We start from the raw sequence: 25,655 nt of genomic DNA, 5'->3' as shown, positions 1-25,655 counted from the left end.
CTCTGCCTTCAGCTCAGGTCATGATCCCAGGGTCCTGGGATCGAGCCCCACATCGGGCTCTCTGCTCCGCAGGGAGCCTGCTTCCTCTCCTCTCTCTCTTTGCCTGCCTCTCTGCCTACTTGTGATCTCTGTCTGTCACATAAATAAATAAAATATTAAAAAAAAAAAAAAAGAAGATATCCAGATGGCCAACAGACACATGAAAAAGTGCTCCACGTCACTCGGCATCAGGGAAATACAAAACCACAATGAGATATCACCTCACACCAATCAGAATGGCTAAAATTAACAAATCAGAAAATGACAGATGCTGGCGAGGATGCAGAGAAAGGGGAACCCCTCCTACACTGTTGGTGGGAGTGCAAGCTGGTGCATCCACTCTGGAAAACAGCATGGAGGTTCCTCAAAATGTTGAAAATAGAACTACCTTATGACCCAGCAATTGCACTACTGGGTATTTACCCTAAAGATACAAACGTAGTGATCCGAAGGGGCACGTGCACCCAAATGTTTATAGCAGCAATGTCTACAATAGCCAAACTATGGAAAGAACCTAGATGTCCATCAACAGATGAATGGATAAAGAAGAAGTGGTATATATACACAGTGGAATACTATGCAGCCATCAAAAGAAATGAAATCTTGCCATTTGCGACGACATGGATGGAACTAGAGGGTATCATGTTTAGTGAAATAAGTCAATCGGAGAAAGACAACTATCATATGATCTCCCTGATATGAGGACATGGAGATGCAACATGGGGGGTTAGGGGGATAGGAGAAGAATAAATGAAACAAGAAGGGATTGGGAGGGAGACAAACCATAAGTGACTCTTTTTTTTTTTTAAAGATTTTATTTATTCATTTGACACAGAGAGAGAGATCACAAGTAGGCAGAGAGGCAGGCAGAGAGAGGAAGGGAAGCAGGCTCCCTGCGGAGCAGAGAGCCCGATGTGGGACTCGATCCCAGGACCCCGAGATCATGACCCGAGCCGAAGGCAGCGGCTTAACCCACTGAGCCACCCAGGTGCCCCCATAAGTGACTCTTAATCTCACAAAACAAACTGAGGGTTGCTGGGGGGAGGGGGGGTTGGGAGGGGGAGTGGGATTATGGACCTTGGGGAGGGTATGTGATATGATGAGTGCTGTGAAGTGTGTAAACCTGGCGATTCACAGACCTTTACCCCTGGGCATAAAAATACATTATATGTTTATAAAAAAATAAGAAATAAATAAAAAATTTTAAAAAATTAAAAAAAATAAACTGCACGCATTTTGATCAGTGAAGACTTTGGTAAATACAGTGAATGTTGAAAGGCAAAACTGGCGACCTTTGACCTGCTTATTTTGAAGACTTTATAGCTATAGTTTTGTTTTGCCCATTGTGAAAGATGTTTGCTCTGGTGCCCCTTACCTGGATCAAATAATGACAATATTAAAATATATCTAATTTTTCCATTTCTTAAGCCATTTGTTCTAAATACAATGAAATACTACATTCTTTGTGAATCAAGGATGTCTTCTTCTTGTATTTTTACTATAACCTAGACTGTGGTGTTTTCTAGTCATTGAGAGGAGTAAAAATCTATTTTTCTCCATGCCACATACATAAACACACAAAGTTAGAAAGTGACCTGCCGAGTGATTAAGAGAATTCAAGTGCTACCTGACAAAACTAGTATGAGATGGAAAAGAAACACAGAAGGAGTGACTAATTTGTGAAACTGCACCGGAAAATGCTGCATATACTCAACTAGATGTAGAAAAGGGACACAGCTTTTCAATGATAAATTGACAATTGTTTTCTTTCTGGGCCAGTATGCAAAATGAAAAGAATTCTTACATCTTTGTGATAGATGGGATTTCCTAGATCCCAGCCTGATGTTCGCCAAAGCTAAAGCTGGCTGGTTTGCCTTGATTATTCTCTAAAGGGGCAAGACCAGAAACTCACTCTCTCCTTGGGCCAGAAATAACACCCCCTCCTCAAACTTGAGCATAGTGTTCTTGACATGAGCAAAGTGTGCACCTTGAGTTATATTTCCATTAATACTGATTTGCATTGATCCATCTTTTTCCTCTTGTTTCTGCTCTGTGACAAATGATGTAAATTCATGAAGTGGTTGGACACACAAGTGCCATCTGTCATTGTAAAGTAGAACAAGTCTCAGGCTACAGAAAGGAGTAGGACTGGTGCCCTTGGATTCATCGACTTGTTCTTTTTTTTTTTTTTTTAAAGATTTTCTTTATTTATTTGACAGAGAGAGATCATAAGTAGACAGAGAGGTAGGCAGAGAGAGAAAGGGAAGCAGGCTCCCCGCTGAGCAGAGAGCCCGATGCGGGACCTGATCCCAGGACCCTGAGATCATGACCTGAGCCGAAGGCAGCGGCTTAACCCACTGAGCCACCCAGGCGCCCCTCATCGACTTGTTCTAACAAAGTCAAGAGGACAAGGGCACAGGATAGCGAAACTCAAGTTCTCTCGAAGCACAGCGTGGATGATGGAATGAATCCTGTCACAGTCATCCTGTCAGTCATTCTCGTGGTGATGCTGGGCAAAGCAACCTCATAACCAAAGCCAGGGTGGGCTTTTTGGTTCTGATTTTGGAGGTGAATTTAAGCGCAGCAATTCTACCTTCTATAAAATTATCAAACATCAGGATTAAGTCTTTCTTTTCTTTTGTGTTTGTTAACAATGGTTTGTAAAATGTAGTTTGTAGAGGAAGCACTTAAGACATGCTTTGTCTTGATTTTTCTGAGTGTTTTACCTTTTCCAGCATGTAATATTGTTCCTTCTATTCTAGATTTCATAGGCTCCATTCAGGACATGAAATATCCACTGCTTGAATGGGACCCCCATGCCTTCATTTTATCCTCGTACAAAAGTGACCACTATATCCTTGTACAAAACAGTGGATCACTCTTGTTTTTGTTTAATCGGTTGATCTTTTTATTTTTTTAGACTTTATTATTTATTTGACAGACAGAGATCACAAGTAGGCAGAGAGACAAGTAGAGAGAGAGAGGGGGAAGCAGGCTCCCTGCTGAGCAGAGAGCCTGATGCGGGGCTCGATCCCAGGATCTTGGGATCATGACCGAAGCTGAAGGCAGAGGCTTTAACCCACTGAGCCACCCAGGCGCCCCTCGGTTGATCTTTTAAAATAAGACTAGAAAATAAATCAGACTTTTAGCAGTATAACTGAAAAATTTTAATGATTGGGGTACCTGGGTGGCTCAGTCAGTGAAGTGTCTGACTCTTGGATTCGGCTCAGATCATGATATCAAGGTTGTGAGATTGAGCATGGCATTGAGTTCCTCACTCAGCATGGAGTCTGCTTGAGATTCTTTACTTCTCCCTCTACCCCTCCCCCTGCTCACACACATGCATGTGCGTGTGTACACACTCTCTCAAATAAATAAATAAAATCTTAATTTTATTTTGTAATTACTTTCAGACTTGTCAAGATATTGAGACAAAGCTACAGGACAGTCTTGCCTTCTAAGCATTAATCCAATTATTTTATACTTGAACAATATAAATGGGGGCACCTAGGTGGCTCAGTCAGTTGAGCATTTGCCTTGTGCTCAGGTCCTAATGCCAGGGTCCTGGGATGGAGCCCTTAGTCAGGCTTCCTGCTCAGAGGAAGTCTGCTTCTCCCTCTCCCCCTGCTCCTCCCCCTCCACCCCCATTGTTCTCTGTCTCTCTATCAAATAAATAAATAAAATATTTTTAAAAATATATATATAAATGAAGATAAAGAAGACGAACTTAACATAAAAATGGATTTTAAGGGGCACCTGGGGGTCTCAGTTGTTAAGCATCTGCCTTTGGCTCAGGTCATGATCCCAGGGTCCTGGGATTGAGCCCTGCATTGGGCTCCCTGCTCGCAGGAAGTCTGCTTCTCCCTCTCCAACTCCCCCTGCTTGTGTTCCCTCTCGCTGTGTCTGTCTCTGTCAAATAAATAAAAATATTTTTAAATAATAGATTTTAATTACAATGACATCATTATTAGACTATATAGTATAGTCTATGTATAGACTACGTCGTGTCTAGATATAGACTATGTCATATACTATAAATGTAATGGGCATACATTTTTAATTTTTATTTATATATCTATGACTAATGAAATGTGAACATATGGCTTGAATATCAGAGAATGATTAATTTTCAAGTGAATTAGTAGAGTGCTTTTTTTGTTGTTCTTTATAGTTTATGATAGGTAAAATATCTGCAAACCCATTTTATTACCATATGACAAGAAAATAAAGAGCTAAAGGTGGTAGGTGATGGAGAGGATGTGGTGAGAATGACCCAGGCCTGCCGTGGCTCAGCTTATCTCTCTGCCTCCTTCACCAGAAAGCTCCTCAGCCCTGGTCTGCTAGAGTTCCTTCTACCATAGCGCCCCAAGTCAGGAGAGACGGACCCCTTTTCCTCCCAGAATTGTATGACTAGTGTGGTCATTCTTCCTTATATACTATTATATGGCATTGCCTTATGTATCAGGCATTATCTTAGCAAGATCTCTACCCCCTGAAGGCCTGATATATGGGGCAAAAACATGAAGAGTCAGTAAGGTACTGGGGGCTTAGGACACCAAAGTCACCAGCTGCAAAACTGACACAATGTTAAGTGTCTGCCATAAGGCTAACAATATGAGGACCAATGTCAGAGGCTCTGGCAGATTTTAGCCTGCCAGTGTCTGACATGGGCACAGCTGCCAGGCTCCAGGGCAGGGGACCAAGTAGGTTCTTTCAGGTCCTGTCCTTCACCAAGTCAGAGGAGAGGGTGTGTCTACAAGGATGATTCGACAAGGCAGAGCAGCATGCTACTGATTCCAAACTCCTCTTAGAGTTCAAAGGAAACAGCCATCACAATGAGGTTCTAGAAGAGATACAACTTAGGTGAGTTCTGAAGAAAGGGTAGAATTTAATTAAAATAACCCAAGAGGAAAGCAGGAATCCTTCCATAGGATTAGAGTTCCTGCATCTTCTTAAGCAGCTTCCCTTGTTGGGGGTGCTCAGCCTGTGCCTCACCTCTATAGACTTCAGGCAACAACCACATGGGAGGAAGAGCTCCTCTCAACCCACATGGAGTTCCTCCTGCAGGTGCAGCCCTGTGGTTATAGCCAAGCCTTAACTCTGCTAACCCACTTCAGTACTGTGCCTCCCCCAGCAAGTGAAGGCAAGCCACAAACAATAGCCTCTTCTAGGCAACTGCTCTTGATCTTTGCCCATTTACTCTCAACCCAGCTACGTTTGTTTCATTCTGTAGTTCTCAGAACCCAGCCTTGATACTGGATTCCAGTTTCTATACTTCTGCAACCCAACAGATGTCCTTTGAGGCTTCTTGGCCCTTGGCTTCCAACTCTATTGGCTATGCTCACCTCCTGATTTGGGCATTTCTCTTGGTAGGGAATGAGAAACTCTGTGCAGCAGGTCCAGCCTTACAGAAATGCACCCCCTCAGCCTCCCACACTTGTACTTTTCCCTTTTCCACCCACATAGCCCAGGAAACACTCAAGTGCTTTAGAGAACAAAGACCATCTGAGCACAGAATGTGGTTGAAGAGGGCAGTGTTACCTCCACTGTGACCAGCTCACGGCAGGTGACCATGTCTTTTCATTTTGACTCTCCAGCTCCTACCTGGCATAAAACAGGGCAATAGCTAGATGATTCTCAATTATAACCCCATGATCAGTAGAACCATTTTAGTCAATTTCAGGTGAGATTCCCTGCTATGGAGATCAAAACATTAGGTGCCAAACCCTCCACTCCTTGCCCTAATTCCAAACAAGATACTGTGCAGGATTTGCAGAGGGTAGTCAAAATTCTGTTTTGTTCTCAGCACATCATCCACCTCAAAATTTTAAAAGGATTGAAACAGAAGAGTAAGGAAGGCAGTTCTGTGATTGGTGGAGTGGTCAATATGTGTTTCTCTCTCACTTTAAGTCAAAGAAGGGGATTCCTTAGGGCCACACTGCATGAGGGGACTGGAGAACTTGACCCATACTCTCTGGACTTTCTCAAGGTCCAGAAATGGTGCCTGATTCCTTTCTTGGGGAGGGGGGTGGGTGTCAGTAGGCAAAAGGCTGTGCTTTGAACTGCCTGCCACAATGGTAGAACAAAAAGAGGGAGACCTGGGAGAGAATTGCTCTCCCACTGATGGTGGCAGGCACAGGTCCCTTGTCCTGGGCCAGATGTGGCTCCTACACAGGAAGTGAGCATGAGACTTGCCTGCAGGGGGCACTGATCACGACAGCATAGGTAGGCCATCAGATGTCCAGGACTGAGAAAGAAATCCAGCATGTGACCTCGTGGAAAAGGATCGGGACTGGAAATCTGCTACATCCAGAGGGCGTGGATATGGATCTCATCTGACCAGCTAGTTTAGCATATGAGACCTTCTGTTGTTCCAGCCTCAGGCCCCTTCCACCCATTGCAACCCCTGAGGAAGCTAGACTGTTTCGGTGAGAGGGGGAGGGAGGTGGGAGCAAAAGGAAGGCTGAAGAGCAAGGCTGGGAAACTGAAAAGCTTTCATCTGGGATCAGATGGGAACCTTTTTATAATCACAGTAGACTGGATATTTCAGTTGCTAAAATGAGATTGTTCTTCTGGTCACCCAAGGTGACCAGATTACTTTAAATCAGCTGTGTGATCTCCATCTGAAGAATGAGGAAGAAATGGCTTATCAGCGGGTTTGAAGGACAAATGCTGAAAAAGAAAGGGAAGCTGCTTTCTGTTTCATGCGGTTGAATTCAGCTGATATAACTATAACAGAAGTAAATAATGAACTGATGAATGAATTAATAAATGCGTACAAGAAAATAATTGCAAATTCAGTCGTAATACTAGGTTTGACTCAAAACATTACTTACCATAAATTAGACTTTTGAAATTATGTCCAGTTCCCCCATCTTGTTTACTGTTATCTCAGCTCTTAGCCAGGTCAAAATTCTGGCTTTTATTTTTTGACCATTTCAGGTGAATACTCTTGTCCTCACAACTGCCAGTTCCTTTGGGTTCTGCTCTCTTAATTTTTAAAGGAATTTTGCTCTTGAACTCACAGCTCAGGACAGCTATACCAAGTAAGCCTTTGCCCTTTTTTCATCTCCAGAACTTTTCTAATTTTCTACTCTGTGGAAGTATCCAAGACATGTATCCCTTTCCTTTTTCCAAAGTAAAAATGCAGGATTTGCTGGCATATTGAACACTTGGGCACCAAAGAAACTGAAACGGTTATCAAGCCAGACATGATTTGGAAAGAGGGTTATATATGGTTTTTTGAGTCTCTCTTATCTACCATCATTCTGGTTCCATGTGTAAGTCACCGGCCCTCTGGTACAGTTCACTATTTTAGGTCTTCACATGGAGCTATGGGCATTTTTAACTAACTTCCTCTTACCTAAGCACAGCAATCTTTGCGGATAGACATAAGATATGGGTACCCTAAGAGATGAAAGGATTAAAGATTTTGAGGACTACATCCCTGTGGACAACAGTATCATTGACTGTCCATTGGGATAGCTCCAATACTTTATATTTCAAGTTATTATTTTACAATTCAGCTTAGGATATTTTAATATATATCTTTGTGCTAAATCTTATTATTATACTGTTGTTATTTATGGGCTTACTGTGCTATAGTACTAACTGGTAGATTCTTTTTTTTTTTTTTTAAAGATTTATTTATTTGACAGAGAGAGATCACAAGTAGGCAGAGAGACAGGCAGAGAGAGAGGAGGAAGCAGGCTCCCCGCTGAGCAGAGAGCCCGACGTGAGGCTCGATCCCAGGACCCTGAGATCATGACCTGAGCTGAAGGCAGAGGCCTAACCCACTGGGCCACCCAGGCGCCCCTAACTGGTAGATTCTTAAAGTTCTTTGCAGTGTATTAATATCAAGTCATTTGTTTCAAAAACAAAACATTTGCTCTCTCAGGCCAGTGGAGTCAGCCTACTTGGAAGGAGCTTTAAAGTATTGATTGGTCAGTGTTTAACGAGCCATGCCGAGTGGTTTTATGTGATTTGGCTTAACAGTCTGCCTCCTTGATTCTTGGTTGGGCTGAGAACACTATGATGCTCTAACCATTGGTTTAGAAAACTGAAGAGAAGTATTTCCCTGTAATCATTACAAAGTGGTAAACAGCTAGGATTAAAGCTGGAGGAAGGGTCATCTAGTTGCAATTATTGCTGTCAGATTCAAAGTGTTTTATATGAAGGCAACCTCACCATTCTTTCATCTGAAGATGGTCTGTGATTGTACCACATCATGCAAGACCCTGTTCTTCAGGCCTTCAGGATCTTTGCTGTAGAGCCGGGTTAGCCAGCCATGTTGCTCTTCCAGGGCTGATTTATCTTAAGGTGACATATTGAATAGAAGCACAAAGTCAAAGTTTGAATTCCAGCCTCTGTGTTGTCTTGATTTGTCAGGTCAAATTAATACCTAATGGTGTGCCCTGGGACGAGCTGCTTGCTGTATACATTTAGCTGCCCAAACTGCATCCCCCCCACCACTGGAAGTCATCCTCTGATAAGAAAACAAGCTCACAAAAGACAAAGGTACCAGGCAAGTGGGAGGAAGATAACTAGAAAGAGGATGTGAAGTTTGGTTTTTCAATGAAGCACTAATGGCGGGTGTGCTGGGTCCACTGGTGGTTGCCAGAGTCCTCTCGGTGTATGACATTACCCAGGAGCTCAACCTCAGAGCAAGCACAGCGCCACCCACATGGCATTTCTTTGGAACATGGGAGAAATAGTATGTGTCTTGTGAAGGAATCTAAATATATTCTGGAAGTTTGATTTCTGGGATTTTTTTTTTCACGATTATATTGGAAAATCCCGTCGTTGTCACCCACCAGCCCAGAGCAGATCTGTTGGGAACTAAACATGCAGAATTACTATCTTTGGTTTAATGCTCCAGTGCTGCAAAGGGATTAATAAATTGGAAGAGATTTGGAAAGATCCGTAGGAATAATAAAAGTAATAGGAGAGAATGACCTACGGAGCATATCGAAGGAACAAACCACGTGTAGTGTAGTGTAGTGAAGTGGTGGTGAATAGAAACCACGAAGCCAAAAGTATCTGAAGTGTATAAATGCCAACGTGAAGAATTCTATCACATGAAGAGAAAATACTCCCTAGGAGCTAGACATCATGAAATAAATTAAAGAGAGGTAACTTTAAGTTTTTCAGCAAATATAATAGTAGTATTAATAGCTAATGCTTCTTTAAAGATCTGTTTATTTATGTGAGAGAGGGAGTGTGAGGTGGGGAGGGGCAGAGGGAGAGGAAAAGAGAGACGACCTCCAGCAGACACTCCCCCTGAGCGTGGAGCCCGGTGTGGGGCTCTATCTTACCGTCCTGAGATCATGACCTGAGCCAAAATCAAAGAGTTGGACACAAAACCGACTGAGCCACCCAGACACACCACTAATATGTTTTTATAATTGGGAAAGTAAAGTGATTATATCAATAAACTGTTATCAGTGGAATAACATTTCTCTATAATTTCCAAAAGAGCCTAAATTCTAGAAATCAGGTCTAGGCTATGGCCAATTCACGAAGAGCCTCACTGTTTCCATTCTCTTAAATTAGGAATGTTTGGTGTTCTTCCATCCATGTGTATTTAGCACTTGTGTACTAGATGCTGCAGTACGACACTGAACAGAAACAGAGCCCCTGCCCTCCTGGAACGCATGGTCTACTAGAGGACCAACGATAAACAAATAGCCACCCAGATACACTTGAGATTAGAGCTGATGTCAGTGCTTAGTAGGAAAAGACAAAGGATATTCCAAGAGTTGACAGCATGGATCTTCCCAGTCTGGGGAGGGTGGTAGGAGGAGCGACATCTCAGCAGAGGCCTGAGGAAGAGTTACCTGCGGGAGAGAGGGTGTTGAAGGAGAAGGTGGAAGGGGCAGGAGGCAGCTCTGTGAAAGCCCAGCTACACCAGCGAGCAGGGCACACGTTTCATAACCAGATTCGTTTAACTTGAGACCTGCCCTGCTCAGAAGAAATAAAAATGAAAATGCAGGACAGTTACCCAAGAGAACCTAGAACTTCAGATAATTCCACTAGGAACATTCTATGCACATAACTTAGTGTCCATAAGCTGTGACACGCCACCTTTATGGTTCTGCAGTGCGGCCTGGCCTTGGGTCTGTGCATTTGCACTAGGGGCTGGGATGATCTGCATGCTTGTGGAGTTGGATGTGACCACTACTGTACTCTGTGGCCATAGACACGTCTGTTCTCTCTTTGTTGGAAACTGAGAGGATAAACCCCATAGAGGGGACAGTTGTGGGAAATTCCTGGATGGTATTTTGACTTTGGTGTATCATTGTGTAAAACCCTGCGAGAAATTAATTTCCTATATTCCAAAAAAGTAATGAATACACTGTAAAGAAGTCTAAAAGGAGATCCTTCATATCATGTAATTGAGGAATTATAATTTATTACAATCTAAAATTCCATGAGTGTTTCCTTGTGAATGATTTTCTGAGGAAGAGATGTGTAATCCCTATGTAGAGGGACAGTCCTGGGTCACACCCTTATTAAGAATGAACGTAGGCCAACTCTGAGGTGTTTAATAGGCATTCTGTGGGAGGGGCACATCAGAAAAGTTTAATGAATTAAAAGTTTAACAGAGGCTGGGTTAAACAAAGTTAAACACACTTCTTTACTGCCCAACTGATGAAAGTATTTAATATATTTATAGTAATATAAATTGTAAAAGTCTTGTAAGGAGTTTATATATATATATATATATATATATATATATATATATATATAGTATTTGGCATCTCCCAAACTTATTTTTTTTGCAGAATCCTTTTTTGCCCTTGAAATACACAATCCTCAGAACCAAATATTTACTGTATACCACTCATATAGATGACCTAAAATTAGGAAAAAGTCGTTACTATTTTTTGGTTCTAGAATCTGTTGCCACTTCATTGGCTTTGTAATTGTATCTACAGTTCTGAGCTGAGCAGATAAGACCATTCACTGTCTGGGGGCACCTGGGTGGCTCAGTGGGTTAAAGCCTCTGCCTTTGGCTCAGGTCATGATCCCAGAGTCTTGGGATCATGCCCCGCGCATCGGGCTCTCCGCTCAGCGGGGAGCCTGCTTCCTCCTTTCTCTCTCTGCCTGCCTCTCTGCCTACTTGTGATCTCTGTCTGTCAAATAAATAAATAAAATCTTTAAAAAAAACAAAAACAAAACCATTCACTGTCTGGACTCAGTCCAATTTTTTCTTCCATCTTTTCCCCCCAGCGTATGTACTTTCTGCTCTAGCCACACTGAACTTCTCCTTTTTCCTGAACACACCTTCCTTTTCCATACTGTACCTTGTATATTCCCCTCTGCTGGAAAGCCCTTGGTACCCGCCTATTATCTCCGTCTACCCCTGGCCCCACTTTTGCTTGTCAAGAGTCTGTTTGTTCCTCAAAATCAAGCTCAAGTATCTTCTCTGGGACCTTTGTTCTTTCTTCTGTTAAAACATTTTCACCATTATATTCTTATTTATCTGTTTCTCTAACCCTTCCCTGCCTTTTGCCTTCCCCTGGTTGAGTTTCTTGCTCCAAGAATAACAAATAGAGACAGTGCTCAGGTTTGTATACCGGTTTGTATACCGTCTTACCTATCCAGCACACAAAGGAAATATTGATACTTAGTGCATGAACTTGAATTGTGTGTGCATGCATATATGTGATGAGGATATTCTCCACATTTTAAATAAAACAAGTCAAACTATAAAAAATCTCACTGACAAGGAGCACAACCCATCTGTCTTTGCATGCATTTATTATTGCACTTACAAAGTATTAAAATTAGTTGTTCTGTGAGTCATATGGTAACATTGTCCTTGAGCACAGGAATCTTAGCATATTCATTTTTCATTCTCAGCACTTAGCATAGATCCTGGCATTTAGTAAATGGCCAATAAATGGTGCTTGAATTAAATGGAATTGAATCTTGCTCAACTCCTGGCTGCTACCCCTGCTGATGTAAAGACTGTCAGAGCAAAGTGACAAAATGTGTGAACTCTGGGATCAAAATGCTTGGTTTCAATCCTAGCCCTTTACCAGCTGTGTGACCTGAACCATTTTATCCTTTGCTTTGTCATCTGTGAAAAGAGGATGTTCATATTGTCTGCTTCTGGGGCTATTGCTTTAATCTTATCTATATTTATATTTATATCTATTTCTGCATCTATTCTATTTATTTTAATTATATAGAGTGTCTGTCCCAAGCCTTCCCAGTGAGGGAACAATTAAGTGCTGTACTATATGAGGGAAACCCTCTACCTGTCTAAATTCTATTCAGTGTCACATCAGAGATGAGGATCATGTCAATAAAGGAGTTACCTGAGGAAATATGAGGATATAGTGCTATACCAAGTATCAAATGCACATTTTAAATAATAAGCACAGATTTCCAGAGCATGAATATTCCTGAGAACCACCACTGGGGGTAAAGATATTTTAGAAGAGGTGGAGTTTCAGATGGGCCTTGGAAGGTAAGATTTAGGCAGGTGTAAAGTGGAAGGAACGGAGGTTGACATGCTTTTGGTATGTTTAGGGTGATGAGCTCCCAGTATGGCAGCAGTGGAAGCTCAGTCTGGTTCTGGAAGCTGCGTCTGGTGGTCTGCACTAGAGGGTAGAGGCTTTGGAATGCCATGCTGCCCTGCAAATTCCCCTAGTAAGACTGCCCGCTTCCACGCAGACACCACTGGCTAACATGCTCCATGAATTCCAAGTATGATAGCCAAGGAAAGTCACCCACCCCCCAAGACCTACAGCCAGACACTGGCTTCCCCCCCATTGAAATAAATCTTCGTTTAACTGATTCATTCAACAAACAATAACCAACACTGTCATTATTCCAGCACTATAAAAATAGTCATTTAGCCGCTGAAATTTACCGAACATTCCTACCAGAGTTTTATTGGCTATTGAGAACTGGTTTTAATAGCAGGATTTTGTTCATTTGGGTTTTAGATGTGTTATTACTGATGTACCCATTCAATCAATTTCTGTTTCCTGTGCTGGGGAGAAAAACTACCCCCAGCCCTATCCCCTGGGTTCAGGACCAGAAGGGAAAAAAAAGACTTACGTGATAATCATGGAAAGTAATCACATACTTTCCTGCTCTAAGTTAGGATTTTCAATTCTGATATGGATTATTCATGGATATTGTAGAGTCTTCCCAAAAAGTAGGATTTATTCTCATCTTCTTTAAGTGAGGTGGAGGGTGGGGAGGAGGCTAGCATAAGGCTCATAGTGAGAGTGATTTAAATCCTTTGTTAAGATTTCATGTAACCCCAGGAGGCTAATGTAACATTTTTTTCTGTTGTCATGTAGAATTACTGGAATTAATATGCATACTAAGAGCCTTAGTACTGACAATTCTGGATAGATAACTTTATTTTTACCTTTCAGAGAAAGCCCAGTATTTTTTACTTGCGGTCCTTAAGCTCACACACATACTTCTGGCTTCAGTCTTTCTCCCCAAATTTCCCCTCATGTCAGAAAGAAGACATAAAGTAAAATTAAATGTTTTTACCAGAAAATGTTTCTTGTTTGCTACCTTAAATCTTTAATGCTGAAGTGCTATTTATAACCCATTCCCAGAATAATCTTTTGAGAAAGATTCTGCACTAGTTATTGATGAAAATTGAGATGCTTACAGCTTTTGCTTTATTTTGTTCCAAATCTTCAGGAATAACAACTACCAAAAGGTTGTTGTTATTAACAATAAAAAAGTGGCAATGAGAAATAAGTCATGGCAGCAAATTATCATCTAAGAATAAGCTGAACCCCTTAGGAGTCTCAGTACTTTTTCTCATATGCAGAATAACACATAGCGTCTTACAGCAAATTATCATCTAAGAATAAGCTGAACCCCTTAGGAGTCTCAGTACTTTTTCTCATATGCAGAATAACACATAGCGTCTTACCGGGCAACTCCCCACAGCACAGTGCATTGTTTCCCAAAGCTCACAGCCCCTTCCTCACAGTGGCCACTTGTCCTGAACCTGTATCCTTGGCCTTTCAGCAACATTTGGTGTTGCTTCCTGGAGGGCCCATGACCTCCCTAGTTGCCTGGCTTCCATCACAGAACAGTACCTTGGGACTTCCTCTACAACTCTGAAACTTCATGGGTTCATGGACTCCTCCCTGTGTTGCCTAAGTGCAGGCACTGGCTCCGATCTCTACATCAGGGAAAGCATCTCACCTGCTTTCAAAGCTTTATCCTCCATAAAGACCAAATCTAATCTAACCCTGCACCCACCTGCCTTTTGAATTAGAATCCCCCATTCTTGATTCTGTGTGATATTGCCTGCAGCAAGAAGTCTTGCTAGCACCTTGCTGGCAACTTGCTTCCTTTCCATCTCCTCCTCAACCCCCACTTCTGGAACATGGAAGTTTCCTCTATGTCATAAACTCTATTAGGACAGCCCTTTTGGTTGTTGTCATTTTTTCCTTAAACTTAGATATGTTCAGCACTTAAAGCCTGGCGTGTAACTGACATTTGGTAGATGTTGAATGAATGAATGAATGAATGAATGAATGAATGAATATCACCCCATCTGTACCCATTTCAAACCAGCCTTACTCTCCTGTATATCCTGGTAGTCACCTGTGCTTAAAGCTTGGGTGACCATATTATTTATCACCTGCACTGGGTGAAATGAAGCACTGTTAATTTTTAGTGTGAAAGGGGCACTATTATTATCCTGGGAGAATAGTCTTAAATTTGGAAAGTCTTGGGAAAACCTGGTTGACTGCTTAGTCAAACCATCAGCTTTTTTTTTTTTTTTTTTTTTTCCTTTTTCCTCCTCCTATGTCCCCCTACAGATCTGCTGCCAAGACATATATCTTGTCTGCTTTTGAGCTTTCCCTTGGTTTGGTCTCCCCTTTGCACCCTCAATCTCTCACTTGCCTGTTTCAATCCTCTCCACATTCAGCCCAGCTACTGATAGCCTCTTGACTTGTTGATCCCAAAACAGCCTCTGCAGTGTCTGTCTTTGCCCATTCTATTTCCAGGCTGCCAGATTAATCTTCCTAAGGATCAGCTACAATAATATGATATCCCTTCCCAGAAGAGTTCCATCAGCTCTCTGTTAGCTCTGAAGTAAATGCAGACTTCTGGTTTTCAAAGTTCTCAACCTTGAACTAATCTACATTCATAGGCATACATGTTGGAGACCTGAGCCATGCAAAACAGTATTGGCATCCCCCGGGAGCTTATTAGAACTAAAGACTTTTGGACCCTACCATTAGACCTGTAGAATCAGAATCTACATTTTGGCAGGATTCCTGAGCAATCTGTATACACATTAAAGTTTGAGAAACACTGCTCTAACTTTAAACTAACTGGGAGGAATCACACTCCTCAAATTTTACTTCCATGCTTTGTTCACACTAATCTCTTTTTATAGAGTACCTTCTCTCTCACACCTTCTCTCCTCATTGGAATTGTATTAATCTTCCAAATGTAGATATCAGCCACTAGATACCTTACAAAACCTTTACTGAAACAACTATTATCTTTGCATTCTGTGAACATACCATAGTGTTTCACTTCTATTCTTGCTACTGTCTCACTTATCTTATGTTACAGTTACTAAGTTCCATACATCTGCATTCCCACTATATGATAAGCCCAATGTAAGCAGGGACTTTTTCTTTCTTGTGGTAAAAGATATATATCATAAAATTTACAGTTGTAACCATTTTTAAGCATAAAGTTCTATGGCATTTAAATGCATTCATTGCACAACCATCACTCTCCACCTCCAGAAGTTTTTTTATGTTTCAAGCTGAAACTTATACCCATTAAATATCAGCTTCTCATTCTTCTCTCCCTATAAACCATGGAAACCACCATTCTACTTTCCGTCTCCAAATTCGACTACTCTACATACTGCATTTATATAGAATTATACAGTATTTGTCCTTTTGTGCTTGGCTTATTTCACTTAGTATGATATCTTCAGAGTTTATCTATGTCGCAGCATGTACCCAGAATTTTCTTCCTTTTTAAGGCTATATAATATTCCATTGTACATACATACTGCTATTTCTTTATCCATTCATCCGTCAATAGGCATTGAGTTGCTTCAACTTTTTGACTATTGTGAATAATACTGCTATGGACGTGGGTATACAAATATCTGTCTGAGTCCCTGCTTCAGTTGGGTGTACACCCAAAAGTGAAAATTGCTGGGTCATATGGTAATTCTACTCTTAATTTTTTGAGGAACCTCCATACTATTTTCCATAACAGCTGTGCTATTTTATATTCCTATCAACAGTGCACAAGAATTCCAGTTTTCTACATCTTCACGAACACTTGTTTTTTCCTGCGTTGGGTGAGTTTTGTTTTGTTTTGTTTTGTACTAGCCATTTGAATAGAATGGTTATGAGATGGTATGTCATTGTGGTTTTGATTTGCATTTCCCTAATGATTAGTGATGTTAACCATCTTTCCATGTGCTTATTGGCCATTTGGATTTCTTCTTTGGAGAAATGTCTGTTCAAGTCTTTTGCCCATTTTCAATCAGGTTCTTTGTTTTTTGTTGTTGTGTTGAGTTGTAGGTTGCTATGTATATTCTGGGTATTAACACCTTATCAGATATGTGATTTGCACATATTTTCCCCACTATGTATGTTGCCTCTTCACTCTGTTGTTAGTGTCCTTTGATATAGGAACTTTTCTATATCCCTACTATAGTGTCTTCAAGTGGTATCTGGTCAATATTTGTATTTTCAATTTAATTGAGTTATTAAATGATGCTTAATTAATGATTTATCACCTTAAATTTATGATAAAATCTAAGTATAAATTAACTTTGCTTTACACTGGGTGTTGTGCAAAAACAATGAATACTGTTACGCTGAAAAAATAAATTAATTAAAAATCCATTAAAAAATTAACTTTGCTTTAAAGTTATTTGGGACAAATCCAATGGGATTGAGGAACTTCAAATATAATTGTGAACATTTTCAGGATTAAACTCTGCTAAGATATATAAAGAAGGCTTCAGAACACTATACTGAAAATTAGCCATTACCGTCCCTAGATTTAGAATTTTGACAACTTCCACAGGGAGGTTTTGAAAGTTAATTGCTCTTGTATGACAAGAAGAGATGAGAAATTATTTGTGGGACAATCAGATGAAAGTCTGAATTCTTATGTTTGGCTAGGGGCTGTCCCATGATCAAAGACAGATGGGAAATAGAAAGAAACTCTGAAAGAATGAATTTTCAGGGAAGTAAAGATGTTTATAAAAATTCTGAATGTTCCCTGAACCGTGACTCCTGTTGGTCTTGCTGGAACCAGATACATCATTAATATGACAGTAGTGAATAAAAAAAGCTAGTGGATATTTGTAGGATGGTAAAATGAAAGAGATAATCAGTTCTTCATGATTTCTGAACTGCGTTACCTGGCTAATTTATAAGCCAAGAAAGCTACTAACAATAGCTCTATTAATAATTCTGATTATCTTACTTCCTCGCATTCTGGTCTTTCTGCTCTGTGATTAATTTTTAGTTGAAAAACTTTCTACCACAAATTATCTTTAGGTTATAGAGTCACTTTAGTTGTGTAGTGCTATGATCATGTGCCCTCTGTAGACAGCTTAATGGAAATTCTGATTGTTCTGGTTGGTTCACATTTGAAAGGGTTACATAAAACTTCTTTGAGTAATTAACACAGCCTCCCAACAAAGAGTTAGTTGATTTTTTACAATAAAAGGTCAAGCAAGAGAAAGCCATTTAGAAGGCAGAAGAGATTGCCTTCCTGGGATCATTTTTATTCTGAATTACAAAACAACTTCAAAGGCATGAGTCAAGCACTTAGTATTTCTGGTGCAAAACATTACTGCTGAACAACTGTAGTTCAATGACAAGATCTCTACTGGATTATCATAAATGAGAGCTAATAATGGCCCATTCGTGCACATATGTAAATGTATTTAAAGGGTATGTGTGGGTACTTAACCAGCGTCATACCTAGCTTTCATTATAACTCTCTATTTTCTCTGTTTACTCAACCCCTGACTTTGTGATGAATGATCCATTTGGAACAAATTTTGTGTCCTCTCAGATATGTAAAGGTTACACATTTCCCCCAACTGCTTAATTTAATCCTTTAAACATCCCCCCCCCCCGCCCCCCGACTGTTCTTGACTCATTCACTTACCCGTGCTCTGAAGTGATTTGTCTGATTGTTTACATTGAAAGAAGCTAACAGGAATAGAGAGTCAAAGCCAGGAATATATGGACCTTTCTGACTTTGATTAATTCTAACTCAAGTCTAAAGTGTGACAGGTGTTTCTGAGACAAGATCTATTGTTTCAAGGCTCTTTGAGCCTTAAATTTGTTGGCAGTTCAACAAATCCATTTTGTGACCACCTTTTCCTAGTTTCAGTTCTGGAAAACAACAACAACAAAAATAGGTATTATACAAACAACTTAGGTTGAAAAGGAGAAGTTCATGTGTTGAGTATCAAACATGTACCTGAAAAATGAACATGTATAGTTTGAGAAAAGGGATCTCAGAGGGTACCTGCTGTGTTTCTCTCACTTTACAATTGAAGTAAATGAAACCCAGCGATGTTAAGGGACTGACCTAATATTATATAGCTCACTAAGGGCAGCGCTAGGGTGAGACTCAGGGACTGGGAGGCATCATAGCTCAGTGTCCTCACTATTATGTATCATCTTCCTTCAGTTAATCCTTCTGATAAGCACTATATTAATTCTCACCTTTTTAATTAGAGTAAACCATGTGTATTGATGTAATCAACAAGTTGTTCCTTTATTAAACACTGAAAATTTTCTTGTCCTAACCTTACTACTGAAAGAAGAATGCTAAAATAGTAAGAATTTTTGACAAGGTAACAAAATGCTATCCAGTGTGAAATCCTGATATGGTTGATATCCAGAATGGGTGATACCTACATACAAAGACTGAGGGTTCGAACATAGGCTTTCCCTTAACAGTTTTTTAGAAAGGATATAGTATTAACAGATGCTTAAGCAAAGCAGATGCGGAAAGAAAAAAAGCTGATCTTTTCTGTACAGTATGCTTTCGGGTGCTAGTGAAGATGAAAATAGACAAGACTTAGCCTTACAGAATTCCTCTTTGCTGCAAGGGTAGCAGTGTTGACAATGAAGAAAGAAAGAACTGAGAGTTAATGTCTTTCCTCCTATTTGGAGTTATGTTAATATGTTTTATACCAGTTTATTTAAAGATGGCACCAATTGATCCTAAACTTTGAGACAGATTTTAGAGGAAACTAATTATTAACACTTTAGTTAAAATGTACTGAATTGGGTGCCTAAGTGGCTCAGTTGGTTAAGCATCTGCCTTCGGCTCAGTTCATGATCCCGGGGTCCTGGACTGAGTCCCACATCGGGCTCACTGCTTGGCGGGGAGTCTACTTCTACCTCTACCCTTCCCCCTGCTTGTGCGCTCTCTGTCTCTTTCAAGTAAATAAATAAAATATTTAAAAAAGGGGCGCCTGGGTGGCTCAGTGGGTTAAAGCCTCTGCCTTCGGCTCAGGTCATGATCCCAGGGTTCTGGGATCCAGCCCCGCATTGGGCTCTCTGCTCAGCAGGGAGCCTGCTTCCTCCTCTCTCTCTCTGCCTGCTTCTCTGCCTACTTGTGATCTCGGTGTGTCAAATAAATAAATAAAAATCTTTAAAAAAAAAAGGAAAGAAAATGTACTGAATTAAAGCAGGGCAACATTCAGAAGGGCTCATTTGGTCCTGCATATGAATGCTATGCAAAAACCCGGGTAATCTCTTACATTATAACTAAACATTAAAAGAAATCCTAGGACATTAAAAAAAAAAAATGGTACTAGGAAGTTGTCTCTGTATGTTAATTTCCTGTTGCTGAGACTAATGTGTCAAACTATTCCCTACTGCCCAAATCCAGATGAACATGCAAAGAGTATGGCAAGATTAAAATTCAGCCTAAGTATTAGCAAATTTTTCTGTATTTAACTAACTTATTAATTAATTAAATTAGCAAATTATACTGTATATTAATTTCTTGCTGTCTTTCTGAAGCTAATTGTGCTATGCAATCAGTGTCTCCTATTCCCCAAACTCAGCTAAGAATGAAAGATGGAGCCAAGATTCAACACAATTGGTTCCTAAATACAAAACTAATTTCCTCTTCTAGAAGTATTAAAAGTAGTAAATATAACCAATTACTGTACAAGAGCTCCTAGTGATAGGTAGTTAGAGGTTCCTGTTCTAAATGCTTTATAAATATGGCCTTATTTAGTATTCACAACAGTCCGGTGAAGTAAAGTACATTGTTTTCCCCATTTTACAGGTGAGATGCAGAGAAGCTGTAACTTGTTCTAGAAAGTGACAGAGAGCTAGTCTAGAAAAGATAAAGATAAAGGCCATGAGCAATCTGCTTAGTACATTATCCTGCAGCTTACATTCATTTGTAGTCATCTCAGCTATCATCATAGTTTATCTTTTGAGTATAAAATCAGAAGTATCTGGAGAATTTAAAAGATTATGAATCTATTGATATTTCTGGAGTTACTTGACAAATATTTACTGAGGACCAGCTGTGTACTAAAACCGAGGATTCTCTATTCATTAATGATATGTAGCTTCCAAAACAAGAAAAAAACAATTTTTTTCTTCCAACTGCCTTCAGAACAAACTTTACTTAAAATATATACAATGTATGTCTATGGGTATGAACATAGACACACGTTCTTTAAACAAAGAGAAAGGGGCCTTTCAGATACTTCTTAGTTTACAAGCCTAAAACAAGTGGTCGTTCATTGGAAGACATTTATATTCCCAGGCTATGTTCAGTTTGTCTTGAACTACTAGATCTGTTTCCCAACCTTGTTCAAGACAGCTAAAAATTAGTATTCATTAGAAAAGGCTCTTGGGGTACCTGGGTGGTTCAGTTGGTTATGCGTCAGACTTTTGATTTCCGTTCAGGTCGTGATCTCAGGGTTGCAGGATGGAGGCCCATGTTGGGCGCTGCGTTCAGCTTTGAGTCTGCTCCTCCCTCTCCCTCTCTCCTCCCCCAGCTCACGCTCTCTCTCTCAAATAAATAAATAAATAAATAAATAAAATCTGAAGGAAGGGAGGGAGGGAAAGAAGGAGGGAGGGAGGGGAAAGTTTCTTGACTTACATGCAAGTTTGGGGGCTTTTTTGGGAGGGGTCATTTATATATTTTTTGGTATATATTTACATTTTATATATTTTTTGGTAGCCACCATAAGCTGCACTTAAATGGAATAAAGTTGACAATTTTCAAGACATTTGAAGGGAGAAAATCTCAGTAAGGGAAATAACCATTTTCATGGAAAAGACCAAATTTAGTTTGGCTGTGAAGATGGAGAAGTAGGTAGGCTTTCAGCTGTGTCAGCACACAAAACAAACACCTACAGAGGCCACTGTTGAATGTCTCAATGCTTTGAAAGCTGAGAACCACAAGTGGGAGAAAGTACTTCCGAACTGGTGTCTGAGATGCCCAATGAGACTAAATAGAAATTAAGATATTATCTCACTTGAAAGGTTGTCAGATAAATACAGAACCACACAATTACAAATATTGCATGGAACATACTTCGACTAAAAAATGATTTGTTGTTTATCTGAAATTCAAATTTAACTGGGAAGCCTGCATTCTTATTTGCCAACTCCAGCAGGCTTACTGACTTCCCAAGCCGTACTCTGGCTCTTGGTTTCTGGTGGCTTTCATTGTCTTGGTCAGAGATTCCAGGAGGGGATGTTTTGTGGTGATGGGAAAGGTTGGAATGGGATGGTGTCTCGAACACGGAAGGCCTCCCAGAAGGCCCCGAAGTCGGAAGCTGGAAACTCCTGCCTGTGGAAGTCCTTGGAAGACACATTAAGTGTTAGGCTGCCTCCTCATAACGCCTCTCTCAACCCTGGGATTAGTTGACCTGCCATCATGTCCACAGCCACCCCCTTCTTTCGGTTCAGGATGGCTCTTCGTCTCAATTTTTTTCTTGTCTGCACTTTTGTGGGAGACTGTTCATGGCACAGGGTCCAGGGTCTTTGTACCTACACTGCCAACTCCGGCATCACACACAGAGCCAGGACATAGTAGAGGGTCAGCAAATGTTTACTAAAGTGGAGCTTCTCAAACCTTTTTGTTGTTGTTGATTTTCTCTTGCTAATAATGGTAAGGAGGAAACTTACATAAAATCATTCCCTTCTAAGTCCTCATTATTTCTCTCTATTTTTAAAAGTTAGTAAGGAAAGATGGAATTTTGCACAATACCATTGTATCATGTGCCCAACATGGTGTCTGGAATATAGGATGTAAACTATTTTTGAGTGAGTGAGTGAGTGAGTGAATGAATCCAAATTATGGTATCTGAGTACAAAGAAGGCTGGCATAAGTTTGATCTGCATTTTGTAGAAATAACCTTCCACTGCAATAACCTTCCACTGAAAGAGCTTTTCTATATTAGATGCTGGGCCAGAATGGGAGAAGGGGATGGTTAGATGTTACTCGGCTTGGGGCATATCCAGAAGAGTTGGTAGAGGGGTGCCTTGAGGAAGTGGGGAGAGGGATTACTCATAGGGTTCACACCCTTAAGATAAGAAGTGTTTGAAGTAGGAGGAGAGACTGGGGACATAGGCAGTACCAAACAATAGTGATAGAAGGAGGAAGGGGAAGGAAATCGCAAACCCTGTTATCAGAAAGGGGAGGAGAGTTCTACAGCTACTGGGTCCTCTGGGCCCTTTTTCCCAGTGGCCATATATCTGAACATGACAGATCTAAATCCGCATGCATTAGTTAGAGACAACTCGCAGTCAGAGAGATTACTAAATTCTTACTTTTGCATAAAACATCAAACCCTCTTAAATGTAATTCAATTTGAAATACTTATCACATTCCAATGGAATCTTTGATTCGGGCAAGATAAAAACACTGTGAGTCACAACTGAGTTTTCCCCTGAATCTTCTCTAACTAGTTTACATTATACAGTAAGGTAAAGGCATATCAGATAAGTAGGTCATTGCCATTTTATCTTGGGATATTTTCCCACCAAGATAAAAGCAGACATAGAACAGGTTGAAGTGAATTTAACAATACCCCACTCAAGAATGAAGCATATGGATATTAAACCATAAAGAATGGCTTTTAATACTTGAAGTTTTATTGTTGTTTTTACTAGTTTAAAAAAAAAAGTCATTGTCCTTCCTTTTTTTAAAACAGCTGCTCACCTTTGGGAAGTGACAGTTTCCATCTTTTCTTCTCTGTTGCCGTTAACCAGAACACAGCTAGCTCTCTTGGACTGAATTTAATTGAAGCCAGCTTAGATGTGGCATTGATTAACTGTTTAAGGCAGAGACCTGTCTTCAGGTTTCAAAACTCTGCTTAAAGTTGTTGCCCACATATATGCCTTATGAGAAATAAATTAAAAGAAGATTCAGAAACAGCTGGAAACGTTTTTTTTTTTTCATGTCTAACATACATTTTGTAAAATAAAAATGGTAAAAGAGTTAAGTCATTTGGACAATAATATATCACATCACTGACTTGATGAAAATTCTGTTTCCCTTTTTCTTGATATAGTATCTACATAGTGACAGAAGGGTGATGAGTGTTCATGCCGTTAATGCTGTCATTAATCATTTTGCTATATACTTATTTTAATGTATTTTTAAGGCAAACTTGGACTACTGGATACTTACACAGTACTCTTTTATAGGACATGGATAACTTCTGTCATAACCTCTAAAAATCCTTCATAAAAAATAAACTTTTAGCTCAAATCCGAAAGGTTAGCTTTCATAATAGTTCATCTTTGAACCCCCAGCAATAGGCTCCTTTCACGAAATGTTGATATAATATCCGGCCTATCAAGAGAAATCAGTGTATAATGCTTATGAAAGGCAGAGAACTGTGCAAGTGTGCTGTTTTATAAGGCATTAATCCAGAGATCCAATAATCTGTACAGTGACCTTTATCTTGACAGGTAAAGCAACCCACTGCAAAGTAAAACAGCCAGACAATACTATCCTTGTTGTGAACTGCAGGTGTTTCAGAAGCTGGGTGAACGTGGGAGAAACCTCACAGCCTCAGATGGCGGGAGTGAAGGGTGGTGAAGAAAGCAAAGCTTGGTGAGTTGGTTAGGCAGGTGCTTGGGACACTTAAAGGAGAAAATAGAAATAAAAAATCAAAAGCAGGTGTCTGCTTAGGTTTTATGGCTTTACTAGAAATAATGAGAGAGCTAACATCAGGAACACAGATTAAAATAGTTCTTTCTAAGAAATCTTGGTTTGGAAGAATGAATTAATGCTTTGGAAATAGCCCTGCTCTCAAGATTAATTGTGTCCCGATTAATTACAGGAAATCCTGTTAAATCTATGAACAAACATATTTCTCAGCCTCAGAAGTATTTATTAAATCCCTCCAGTGTCAGTGACAGAATTCTGTCCTCTGTCCTGCCTTTTTTAAGCAAACCATATTATCTCAGGAAACAGTATTTGCCAGAATTTTTAACAATGGTAGCCAAGTGATATATATGTGCATTTAATTCACTTACAGAGCCAAGTTTAAGCTATCTGTACCTATGATACTGCACATAGGGAGAAAAAACTTCCAACTAATAGTATTAAGAAAACATTTGCTTAAAATAAAAGAACCAATGGGTGAAGATTGTGTCACACCAATAATATCTCAATGAAAGCTTCTTTAAAAACATGAGAGTGGAAAAATAAAACCATTAAAGAGAAATTAGGAAAATAACAAAGAATTTGTGAGCAGGAATAGTTAATGTCTCCAATGAAAATGATTATGTTTTATAGTTCTATCAAGAAAAGGTTACTGAATGGAGAGTAGACAAATCAACATGCTTTCCTGGTCAGACACCTGACCTGCTACGAATTTATAGTTCACAAACAAGGGTTCCAGAGAGCTTGATGGATTCTGTAAGGTACTGTAAGCCAAGGGATTGCATTTTGTGTTTTGTTTGCCCATGATTCATCTAGAAAGCCCATTTGATGAAATACACAGCATTTCTTCTGCTAGAAAATCTTTTGGTTTCCACCACCTAAGGCTCCAGTGGGAAGAATCTTTAGCCTTGCCACCTTGCTTTCACCTTCCCATCAGGGCTCTCTCCTCCAGCCCCGACTGCTCTCATGGGGGATACCGAGTCTTTCAAATGCAGTTTAACCTATAACAGGGAAATGGAATGATGGGACACCAGCTGTGCATTGCTGATGTGCGTCAGAATTACAGTGTGATATTGCTTCATGCCCTTTGCCCAAATTAAAGGTGCTAAACGATACTTTCCCAATTCTGGTTACTCTGTCTCTAGATTCCCCAATTTGAATTCTTTGAGGGTATGGATTTTTTGTTTGGTCCAGCACCCCAGCCCCTCTTTTCCCTTCACTCCCCATTTCTTTCTCTTCAAGGGGATAAGGGTCCTTTTCTCCTTGAGGCTCAGATGAGCGTAACTCAGTTGTTTTTGTGATTACCTCCTGCTATCATGAAAGGTGACCAACTGTCTCTTACTCTGGAGTTTTTGCCTCCGGGTTAAATTCTAAGGTGTTCTGTTCTTGCCACACTACCTTGATAATGCGGTATTGGAGCCCTTCTCTGTTCCTTCTGGTTT

General features: G+C 40.2%; 1 protein-coding gene across 2 annotated transcripts in view; it reads left to right on the top strand.

Moving 5' to 3' along the window:
• Positions 1 to 25,655, top strand: part of STARD13 (StAR related lipid transfer domain containing 13) — a 513,277-nt gene that overhangs the window by 240,420 nt on the left and 247,202 nt on the right. The window contains exon 5 of one of the 2 annotated variants that reach the window (XM_046028279.1): positions 16,319 to 16,375. The exons of the other annotated variant lie outside the window; for it this stretch is intronic. Coding sequence (XP_045884235.1) covers positions 16,319 to 16,375 — 57 coding nt within the window. The remainder of the gene's footprint in view (positions 1 to 16,318; positions 16,376 to 25,655) is intronic. 2 annotated transcript variants of the gene reach the window in all.

The sequence above is a fragment of the Meles meles genome, chromosome 14 (assembly GCF_922984935.1).
Source record: "Meles meles chromosome 14, mMelMel3.1 paternal haplotype, whole genome shotgun sequence".
Lineage (NCBI taxonomy): Eukaryota > Metazoa > Chordata > Mammalia > Carnivora > Mustelidae > Meles > Meles meles.
The sequence above is the reverse complement of the archived record's forward strand: the minus strand, read 5'-3'. Positions and strand labels throughout refer to the sequence as shown.